Source organism: Schistocerca americana, chromosome 8 (assembly GCF_021461395.2).
Source record: "Schistocerca americana isolate TAMUIC-IGC-003095 chromosome 8, iqSchAmer2.1, whole genome shotgun sequence".
NCBI lineage: Eukaryota > Metazoa > Arthropoda > Insecta > Orthoptera > Acrididae > Schistocerca > Schistocerca americana.
The window spans coordinates 506,508,849-506,521,176 of NC_060126.1; the positions used below are offsets into that span (position 1 = coordinate 506,508,849).

Here is a 12,328-nt window from a genome sequence, read left to right on the forward strand (position 1 = left end):
ATCTACCCTCTTTATAATATTGTCATTATTCCATCCTGCATTTTCCACTGTTTGAATATGAGAGCTGGTTAGTACTTACCTTCCAGAACTTACAAACACAATATTATGGAGTAACTCCATTTGCTATAATTCTACTCCTTAGACAACTAAGTTTTTTTCTGTTTTTCTGCATTACACTGGTAGTAAATGCTCCACTATTACTGAAACTATCAAAATTCTTACCTAGTTGATATTTCATTACACTTCATTATTCACCTGTTTACCTGAATTGTGCTAATTCCAATGGTACACTTGGCTGATCATAAAACATTTTAACTTCTCACGGCTAAGATTCACATTCATGTGCCGCATTGTAAAAGATATTATATTTGCCATTAATTTGTACAATCAAAGACGAATATAATGGCTTTTAAAAAATAAAATATTTCCTTTTCAGTTAAATCTGTACTCTGCAATGTTCAGAAACCGTGTGCTCTGAAAAATGTTGTGAACTAACAATTGTTCATTTCTCATAAGATGTAGCTCATCTGAGAGCTTCAATCACTCTTTTGCTTTCTAGAGAGTCAGTAATTAAAAAGTTATTTGTAACTGAAGTTTCCCACCTCCAGGAAACACTACTGTTATGTTCATCTTTAAGCACATTTAATTCACAGAACTAGTGCCATAGGTGTGCTAACCTAGTCTTTCTAGCCTCAAAAATACAACTGGTCACCAGACTAATGTATTGCTCAAGAAATTTTAAAACATCTAATGTAAAGTATAATCAAAGTACTGCTTGGTTCACTAGAATACCATCAACATTAAATTTGACCTCCATATCATTATGAAGTAATATATATTGATGAACTTCATTAGTTACTCATACTCTTGTCCAAGCACAGAAGCTCTGAACAGTAGTTCCAGCAGTCTGCATGAATCATTGTGTACAATAACACTGTGTAGTACCTTGTGTTATGAATAATGTCTTTTGTGAAGTACTTTGAGTCAGCCCTGATAGCCAACATCTCTGCATAAAATGCATGAAAAGCTTCAGTGACTCACTCTGAGAGCTATTTGAATTCACTAATTTCTTCTAAACTGTGATTCGTGCAAAGATAGTGTGAGTAAAGACATAGATGCTGGGTTTGTTATGGAACTACTTAAAAAATTATTGCCAGTATTTAGAGTTCATAAGATAAGAGTTACTAGCCTGATTTATTTGAACTGTATACAAAGTTTCTATAAAAAGATGATCTTTGTGATGTTTTCTACAGGCAACAAATTTTTAAATAAATCATGTTTAAATTGATGGTGTCCTCTGTACTCTGGTTACGTATCCAACCAATTATCTAATGTTCAATCTCATCCTAGTGGCGTCCAACTGCGTTCGGATCTGGTGAGTTGGGGGGCTAGCACGTCAATTGGAACTCCCCACTGTATTCCTTGATCTACTCCATCACATTCTTGGCATTGTGACATAGTGCACTATCTTGCTAAAAAATGCCACTGCCGTCAGGCAACACGATCGTCATGATGGGGTGTATGTGGTCTGCAACCAGTGTACAATAGTCCTCAGCCGTCACAGTGCCTTGTACGAGTGCCACTGGACCCACGGATCGATACACGAATGTTGCCCAGAGCATAATGGAGCCACTGCCAGCGTGTGTCTGTCCCACCATACAGGTGTCAAGGAGTTGTTGCCCTGTCAGATGACAGATTTGCGCCCTCCCATCAACACGATAACGGAGATATTGAGATTTATCAGACAATGCACTGCTCTTCCACTGCGCCAACGTCCAGTGCTAATGGTCACGTGGCCATTTCAGTCATACTTGCTGGTATTGTGGTTTTAACACTGGCACACGTACGTGTCGGCAGCTGCAGAGGCCCGTCATTAGTAGTGTTCGGTGCACTGTCAGACACACTTGTATTCTGCCCAGCATTAAAATCTGATGTTAATTCCGCCACAGTTTGCCACCTGTCTTATTTAGTCTGTCCAGCCTACAACATCCGACATCTGCAATGACAGTGGTCAACCAACATCACAACCTTTGGATGTGATTTCACCTCGGCTTTGCCATGTGTTGAAAACACTCACCACAGCACTCCTCACACACCCAACAAGTCACGCAGTTTCAGAAATGCTCATTCCAGGCCTCTGGGCCATTACAATCTGCCTTTGGTCAAACTCTGATACATTATGTACCTTCCCCATTCTACACACGGACAGCACACTCGCGGATACTACATGCACTGCGCACATGTCTGACTAGCTGTCATACCCTGCTGTCGCCTGGACAGATTTATATCAACAGTAGGTCGGTGGTCATAATGTTCTGGCCGATCACTGTATACTTCAGCGTTACTGAGGAACAGAGCAATCACCACTTAGCAGGTTAGTTGTCTTATAATTGCCATGAGTCTTGTTTAAAAATCCTAGGGCAGAAAGAGAGGGCTGGGAAATGCTGTAAACAAGTGCCAGGCCACTCCAAAGTCAAGATGAGAGAGAGCTGCCTATTGTGGGGAAAAGGGGAAACAAACAGGTCTTAATGACCTGTCACTCCTTTCTAAGCTTACACAAGCCATCTTCCTTTCCTCTTTGAAATAATAGTTCCATAACCTAGGATCAGCAGCTTCAGTTTTAAATTTGCCTATTGGCAGTGATAGAATTTCACCTCTTTTTTTTATCTCATTTTGTTCGTTGTACCTGCTCGGGGCGGACGTCGAAAGACACCCGTTTCAGTTCGTTGTTGATCCATTAACTCAGTTTTTTTTATTACAGAGGGCAGCTAGCCCTCTGACCGAACACGCTGAGCTACCATGCCGGCATTTTGTTCGTTTTCGTTCGTTGTATCTGCTCGGGGCGGACGTCGAAAGACACTCGTTTCAGTTCATTGTTGACCGATTAGCTCAGTTATTTTATTACAGAGGGCAGCTAACCCTCTGACCGAACACGCTGAGCTACCGTGCCGGCACCTCTTGTAATACAATAAGTCATGCTCAGTGCCACAACTACACTCGTAACAATCACGGAGAAAATTAACTTGTTAACAACATAAAGAGCAGCTGCTGAAAGGTAAACAGAGCAGCATAGCGTGTTCCTGTGAAAATGGGAGTTGATTTGCAAATGTTACCACACAGGAGTTTATAAGCACATAGGAGCAAAATTTATTATTCTACAACTGCCCACCTTCAATCAAATAATTCAAAAAGATGACTTCTAGATATGAATATTAACATTAAAATGATTCATTCCTATCATTATGGTCACCTTTCTTGTTCTCGGAAAGACAGAAGATGTCCACAGCGTCGGCATATACGTTCAATGCAGCATCTTTATTTCCCTTTGGACTATGTTTGTAAACTTCGCTGCAGCGCACAGCCCATTTCAAAAGATCCCTAAGGGCCAAAAACACAATTAGTTCTACATATCTGAAACACATCGACTGACAGAACTAACAAGTGCATCTACTTCATAATGAAGACTTACAGTAAGATACATCTGATTATGTGAATCATGAGTATTCAGATGTGCAACATGTCAATGTTCAGAGAGAGAGAGAGAGAGAAAGAGAGAGAGAGAGAGAGAGAGAGAGAGAGAGAGAGAGAGAGAGAGAGAGAGAGAGAGACTTTTGTCTTGTGATTACACGATCTACGATCAATTTAAACATTCACTGCTCTTAATATTGTTTTATTTTCTTTAAACCATCCGCTTATTCTCCAAATTATGTTACAAAAATAATTTTTTTATTCATGAAAAACATTCTGTAATGAATGACATTACATATAAATATATAAACACAGCATTTGAAGCTCCAAATAATGAGTTACAAAATTTTTAAAATTGGTGATAGTAAAATCCCGAATATACTTGTGCACTGGACTTTGACTAAAATATCCTGAAACTTGAAGTCATCTTTTAGTTTCCATGTACCTATGAAGTCCAACCATGTATTTCACAATGGTTTCCTGTGAACATAAATCGTGGAAAAGCTGGCTGCAGCAGAGTGGATGATTTATCTCATACAATTGGCAAGCATTTGATGCTCAACAGATGAAGTGTCACTTTCAGTCTCTAAGGAAGTAACATTAGATTCTTCTTCACTTTCTGAGCTGCTAAACTCTATGTCAAACTCAGGATCACTACAGTAATCTTTTTTGAAAGTACTGCCTAAACAACAATATGGGCGGGAGGGGGGGGGGGAGGGGGGGGGGGGGGGAGAGAGAGAGAGAGAGAGAGAGAGAGAGAGAGAGAGAGAGAGAGAGAGAGAGAGAGAGCACATGTTTTGTTGTCAAGTATCCAAAGCTGCACACAGTAGAGATGATATCTAGGCCTAGTGACAACCACCTCAAGCAAAACATGACAGCCAGGCTACAAATGCAGAAGCAGATGCTCCCTAGTAGCCAAACACATAACTACGGATACAAGTAGGGTTTCAGTTCTTTGAAGGTCTTTTCTTAATTTGCCGGAATATACTTGGGATTGTAAGTTTCAGTCAAAATTTTAAAAAAATGAGTTAACTTGGTGTTTTATGTTAAGCAGTTAGAAGCTAAAACGGTTTTCTGTTCTAGTAGCCCTAAAACACTTTTCTGTTGTAGTAGCCCACAGGAGGATTTTTTTTTTAAAAAAAAGACAGACAGACCACACAATTCAAGTGATACAAGTTTTTTCAGAAGTTGGCACTAATAAACACTATAAGATGAAACACAGAGGCCATGTTCTGTGTAAACTGCAAGACCAAACATTCTGACCCATCATAACAAACATTCTTTAACCTCATGGTGGCCAGTTCAATCACGCAGAGCAATATGCAGCATTTCAAGTATATTTATTTCACTAATTAATTATCAGGCAGTACAGCTGGCCAGGAGATGAAATGTGAAGTAATGCATATAAAAGTCACACAGCACTGTCAGATAAACAAATATTCCTTTGGCTATAACAGCAATGAGTCACACCTGGAACCAGTCCACTCCTTCAAATGCATGGATACAACAATTTGTGGGGATTCAAAATGAAATGATCACATAGGCTCAGTCGTAGGTTAACACAGGTGCTGGACTTTGCTTCACTGGTAGAATACTGGGAAACTGCAATAAGTTTACGATTGCAGAGTGTTAACAAAACACTTGTGCAACACATTACTGAACACTGCTCCAGTGTGTGGGGCCTGTATCAAATAGGAGTGTCAAAGGATACTGAATGTATAACAGAAGGGCAGCACAAATGGTCACAGGCTTGTTTTTCCTAGGGAACAGCATAACAGAAAGATCCTGTATTAAGTGAGGGGTCTAGGAATATATAACAGCCAGCTACATGTTTTTCCTGTAAAGACTGCGAAAACAAAACTAGACTAATTCCAGTGAGAACAAAGGCATTCAAGCATTTTTCCAATGCTCCACACACAAATGGAACAGGAAGAAACCCTAGTATGTGACAGAATGGAATGTACCCACTGCCATGCATTTTATGCTGGTTTGCACAGTATGAATGTAGATACATAGAGGCTGAAGGGGAAGGGGAAGGTCAAAGGAAAAATGGTGAAGGACAGAGGAAAAATGGTGAAGGACAGAGGGAAAATGGTGAAGGACAGAGGGAAAATGGTGAAGGACAGAGGGAAAATGGTGAAGGACAGAGGGAAAATGGTGCAGTGAAATGAGTAATGAGATGTGATCAAGCCAGAATTCCATGCACACATGTCACAAAAAAGGTTGAGCCTTTATCCAATGACTGATACAAACAGTTAATACCTTGTGGAAGTGAGTCTTCCACTTCCCAGCTTCTGCTTCAGCTCTTCAAGAATACGTTTCTTTATGGGATTCTTAACCATTTGTTCAGGATTCTCCTCATGCCTTCCTTGTGAAAATACTGAGAAGGTGTTGATTAGATTTTCAGCACTGTGCTCCAGAACAGGGAACTGAAATAAAAAATAGTTTTTAAGTACGTCACATAGCAAATGTTACTGTTATAACAACAAAAATAATCAATTTTTGACAAGGTTTTACTTGGGCAAGCCTTTGAAGCCAATGGCTCTTTCTTCCAGCAGAATGGCTGAAGGGGAAGGAAGAGGGGTAGAGGGAAAGGAATTAGAGAGGTTTAGGAAATGGGGTACTCAATTTTTGACAATATAATGTAACTGGATACATAAAAAATAACTCACAAAGTGGCAGCAGGAGAACACTCACTTAGAAAAAGGTTTTACTTACACAAGCTTTTGGAGCCAATGGCTCTTTTTTCCAGCAGAACGGTTGAAGGGGAAGGATGAGGGATGAAGGGACAGGAACTGGATAGGTTTAGGAAATGGGGTAGTTTGGAAAAGTCACCCAGAGCCCCAGGTCAGAGGAAACTTACCAGACGGGATGGGAAAGAAAGACTGACTGTTGGAGACTGCACCGGACGAGATTTCATCTGGTGCAGTCCCCAACAATCAGTTTTTCCTTCTCATCCTGTCCATTAACTCCCCGCTGATCCAGGGTTCTGAATGACTTTTCCGAAGTCTATCCCTTTTCATAAAACTCTCCAGACCTTTTCCTTCCTCCTCTTCCTTCTCCTTCAATCCTTCTGCTGGAAAGAGGAGCCAGTGGCTCTGAAGCTTGCACAAGTAAAACCTATTTTTCTAAATGTGTGTGTTCTCCTGCCATCGCTCAGTGAGTAGATTTTTTAAAATCCAATTAAATGTACTTGTTGAAAGATTCTAATTGAAGAAGCAACTGAATTAATTTCGAGCAATTACTTACCACCCCCTTGACAACTTGCAGAAGTTCTGCCTTTTTAAGAGGTTTGATATCCACTGTGATCCAATGAGACTCCAACAGTGATGATGACACACTTATCTTTTCACTTCCACTCTTTGTAAATCTATGAAAATGAGACGAAAAATGTGAAAGAAAATTATAATTTAAATTTCAAACAAAGGGCCTATGGATTTAACTAGAGTTCTAGCATTCAACCAATCATTTTTTGTACTTTTTTGTAATTCTTAGAACTATACCAACCTACGAGTCAAGAACAGTTGAAACCCACGAGCTACTGGTATTGAATCGCGATATCCTGGCACAAAAAGATGTCTTGTTTCAAGAAGAGATGCCAAAACAGAAGCTAAATCACTTGGTGCTGAATCAATGTCTTCCAGCAATAACCAATAGCCTTTTTCAACAGCCTGTAAACAATGAAATGCAAAAATTACTGTACCTTATAATTTATACGCAATGTAAAATTTACAGTAACAGCTATAATGCAATGGATGTACCCAATATTATCAAAAACAAATATGAAACAACAATCACAGTAAGCTGCAATGACAAATAGGAGCTAAACATAATATGCAACTTACATGTAAAAATATAAATACTAATGATAATATGAAAAATAGAAACTCCTGGGTGGGATACAACCGATGAAATGAGTAGAGACATTATGTAATGGAATGGCATGCTTTCATGAAGTCTAATGATGTATCAGAATTTTCAAATTTCCGTTCTTCTCCAGTGTTTCCACACCTGCTCACATAAACACACAAGCTCCATTCCCTTTGTCTATGGCTCTGAGCACTATGGGACTTAACATCTGTGGTCATCAGTCCCCTAGAACTTAGAACTACTTAAACCTAACTAACCTAAGGACACCACACACATCCATGCCCGAGGCAGGATTCGAACCTGCGACCGTAGCAGTCCCGCGGTTCCGGACTGAGCGCCTGAACCGCTAGACCACCGCGGCCGGCTCCCTTTGTCTATGTTCCTATTTATTATTTAACACTACTTGTATACAATTAAAGGCTGTTTTTTTTTTACTCCCCGCCTCATTGGAAATAATAATTAAATTATGGGGAATAATCAACTGATAGTAGACTAGAAAAAGTAAGAGTGAAATGAGAACTACTTTATATCTAATAAACAAAAATAAACTCATGAAATTAAAAGATAAAAACCATCACCTAGTGTTTCTAACAAGAATGGGGCATGCAATATGCAGAGAAATTTCTGAAGTGAAGTGTCTTTCTTACATGACAGAGAAATTACAAGAAATATTGCTCAGAATGTAATCCAGTGTTTATCTAAAATCTGAATATCACACTAACTTGTGTCAGGAATCAAAAATTATTTCCATGAATTTTCATTACAAATCCTTTTTGTATATTGAAACACTCATTATTCCTTTCATTTTATTTTTAATACATATGGTATTAGTAAAGCTTAGCCACTTTTTTCTCTTTAAGGAAAACAAATATATAGGTATCATCAGTTTATACTGCCCTAGCAGATGCAAACTGATTCCTGTGTAACAGACCTTTGTTCTTACTGATATACATTACTCATCTTTCGCACAATATACGCCGCATTTGTAATAACAATAATTAGCACAATTTTTAAAGATATCTTCAATTAATTACATTTTACTAAAACTTACATTTTACTAAAATTTATAATACTCATCACATTTGAATGAGCTCAGTGAGAACTAGAAGCAATGTTCCTAATCAAAACGTTTATTACCTCTGTAAGGACTCCAGACTGCCAAACAAATTCCCCAGGGATGTCAGTGCAGCGATATGAACCAAGCAGCATTTTACTGTCTGTCTGGTCACCAAGCTGGATTTTAGTCAGGTGTGGGAGGCCACCACGCCCTGCAAATATGACATATTTGCTGTAACACTGGAAATTTTCTACCAAATGGCACACTAACCATTCAATACACTAATTCATGCTGATTTTAATAAGAAACAAGACATGCTCAAATAAGAATAGGCTGAATATCACAGAAATAGCATATCTGGTCTCACTGTGGCTAGGTGTAATTTAATGCTTTCAATACATGACACATTCCATATTCTGAAAGAACTTACATAACATTCTTTCATATGGGGGTTGTCCACAAAATACGGAATGTTTTCACATAACCTCATAAAAATGAAAAATTATGACACAAAACTTATTTACAAAGATCCTGTACCTTATTCGATTTTTCAATGTAGTCAACATAGCAGTAAAGACACTTATTGTTACATGAGATAAGTTTTTCAATTCCCATATTGTATTGTTCTACAGCCAAGATATGAGCAAAGATGTCACTTTTGAGGCCTTCATTGTTAATGAACTGTTTCCTTTCTAAAATTACTTTAGTGTCAAGAATATGCGAAAAACACTTGGCACCAGCGCTGCAAGAAAAATGTCCAGAAACTTCCCACTTAAGACACTGATGTTCTTGCTGTGTTTATGCTGATGCATGAGGCCATGCACTGTCACAAATCAAAAATGTCTTTGCCGGCAACATTCCATCTCTCTCCTTTTGAATAGCATGTCAAAATTGTTGAAAAGTTTCACAGCAGGCCTCTGAACGGATTGTTCCTCCTCTTGGCACGAACTCAGAAAACAAATGAAACTACACACTTCGCATCTGGTGGGATTCTTGACGAGTGTCTCCATTTCAAAATGTTACAGAACAAAGAGGTGTGACCATTCTGTAAGCAACCTCAGCTCACACTGAGACAGGGAAAGGAACTAACTGGCAGACCTGCGATTGCAGTGGTGCGGGTCGGGGCCGGGCATGATGCACAATCATTCTTTACTTTTTGGATGACCCTCTTACATTTCTCCAAATACAGAATTATATGATGTTGTTGTTGTGGTCTTCAGTCCTGAGACTGGTTTGATGCAGCTCTCCATGCCATACAGTAAAGCTGCATGCCCTCAGGAAAAAATTACGGCTGTAGTTTCCCCTTGCTTTCAGCTGTTCACAGTACCAGCACAGCAAGGCCATTTTGGTTAGTGTTACAAGGCCCGATCAGTCAATCATCCAGACTGTTGCCCCAGCAACTACCGAAAAGGCTGTTGCCCCTCTTCAGGAACCACACATTTGTCTGGCCTCTCAACAGATACCCCTCCGTTGTGGTTGCACCTACAGTACAGCTATCTGTATCGCTGAGGCACGCAAGGCTCCCCACCAATGGCAAGGTCCATGGTTCGTGGGGGGAGGGGGATTATATGTATGAGAATGAAATACAAAGACAATTATTTATAACATGTGACAATGTGCTAATTTCCACTGGAGCTAAATTAACACACACCAGATTAAACTAAACTAAAAATAGTGATAAAAATAAAGTTTAAGGAAGGAGTAAAAGAGAAAAAGTAAATAAAACGTAGTAAGATAATAACTGCTGAAAGCTTCCAAAGAACTCGATTTTGTTAGTTACAACCAGAATTATAAAAAAAATCAACTTTTCTTTTCTAAAGTTTACTTTAGAAGTTGGGAAGCCAAACAAAAACTTAATACAGAAAGGAACTATTTTGGTGCAGGAGAATTTATTGACGTCAGTTCATTATTTCACACATAAAACAGCCTAGATCAGGTTTTAAGTACCTGTTACGATCAGTCTTGGCCGAACTATGCCACTTTCGGACATTCAACTAAAAGAATGGACTGTTGCTACTAACAACATTGGCTTTTGTGTGTCACTAAAACCAATGACACCTATCAGCTGATGCAAGTGGTAGCAATAGTCCAGTATTTTAATTGTAAATATGAAGAGGGTGTAATCTGACATAAATTTATCATAATAGTTGCATAAAATGTGATCTAGGCTGTTTTGTGTAAAACATAAAAAAAAGATCATTTGACAATGTTCTCCTACACGGTAACTGAAGTCATCACTCATTGCTCTCTTGACAGCTAAACGCATTTCATTTAACATATTTTTATCTATAGCTGTAAGCTTAGTTTTACACCTATTATGCAGTAATCTCTGTTTATTTAGAAGTTTCTTTACAGTGACTGTATACCATGGAGGTTCCCTCCCATATTCTTTTAAGCTTGAGCCAGAGTTCCTCTACATGCTCCTGATCTGTGCTGGAAGTTTCAAGCTCCTACTTAGATATGAGACTACCAATTTTTTATCTAGTTTACTCAACATATATATCTTTCTACTTGTTTTAATTGTCCTTAGTACTTTGGTAATCACTGTTGCCACAAACATGTCACGGTCACTTTCAACGTGGACATCCTAAAAGAGGTCAGTTCTATTTGTTGCCATTAGATTCAATACATTTCCATCATGACTGGGGTTCCTAAATATCTGTTCTAGGTAGTTTTCACAGAGGGCATTCAGTAAAGTTTCGCAGGATGTCTTTCACACCCACCACTAACAAAACTGTAATATTCACAATCAATTGTTGGATGATTGAAGTCTCCACCAATGATTACAATATGATTGGGGAACTGAGGTTTTCTCTGAAATTTTTGGTTACAACAGGAGATGAGTCTGGTGGGCGATAGAAGGATCCGATTATTATTTTATTCCCAAACCTGTTACTAATAAGGGGAGGCCATTAGGTTGGGATCACAGATTTACTTCTTTGAACACCTTTAGTGGGCCACTAAAACAATATAATGTGCAAGTAGTAAGGCACACTACACTGGCAATTCTGAGAAAATCACAAGAGAAGTTTTATGCGTCTATTAGATAACTGACGTATCAATGCGAAGAAGTTTATCATAAGAAGTCATCGTGACAAAGCAGTTACTGTTTGGGTAATGCAAGTGGATCGTGAATGAGGCTGCGGTTCGAATCCATTTACATTTAATTTATGTTTTTTCATTACTTATCACATTATTTAATTTATGACAATTGAGAGGTGACATAAAGAAAAAAGACATTCATTTTCATATAGCTGTAGTGAATTTCATATGTTATTTGACTATTTACTATTTGTAATTAAATTTTCAAGGATGAGGGGCCGGCTCAAAAGCCCAGGTCAAACTCCAATAAATAATGATGTGAATGACATCAATCACAATAAGCAATATAGCAAGTCACTACGTACCAGAACACAAAAGTAATGTACAATTACTCGTGGAATATGCTCTCGACATCACTAGTTGCACAATGGTATTTGTCACAGAAACATGGAAAATTTAAATTATAACTTTTTGCCTCATACATGTTCGTCTTACAAAGCTCTAATGCTAATCACTTGACCACCACGAACTAACTTCCGTCACCTATGCACAGATACATAAGCCACATAAGATATGCATAAAACTTCTCTTGCAGTTTTCTCGGAATTACCACAGTAGTGCACCTTACTACTTGCACACTGTGCTGTTTTAGTTTTAATGGCCCACTAAAGGTGTACAGAGAGTTTGAAGTAAATCTGCGATCGCAACGTCGTGGCCTCCCCTTGTCAGTCTTGCCCAAATAATCTCACATTCAGCTTCAATTCCTATCTCAGTAGCTTTGTCTACTGCAACAAATACACCACCTGCATCTCCCATTTGCCTATCCTTTTCGATATACACTTAAATTTTCTTCAAAACTTTCACTGATATCAATTTCAGGTTTCAACCAGC

At 38.6% G+C, this 12,328-nt stretch overlaps 1 protein-coding gene across 1 annotated transcript in view; it reads right to left on the reverse strand.

Moving 5' to 3' along the window:
* The window catches only part of LOC124545945 (midasin-like), a 202,792-nt gene that overhangs the window by 170,740 nt on the left and 19,724 nt on the right, over nt 1–12,328 (reverse strand). The window contains exons 5-9 of the mRNA XM_047124906.1: nt 8,476–8,606; nt 6,976–7,139; nt 6,718–6,838; nt 5,731–5,897; nt 3,251–3,378 (exon numbers count right to left, since the gene is read on the reverse strand). Coding sequence (XP_046980862.1) covers nt 3,251–3,378; nt 5,731–5,897; nt 6,718–6,838; nt 6,976–7,139; nt 8,476–8,606 — 711 coding nt within the window. The remainder of the gene's footprint in view (nt 1–3,250; nt 3,379–5,730; nt 5,898–6,717; nt 6,839–6,975; nt 7,140–8,475; nt 8,607–12,328) is intronic.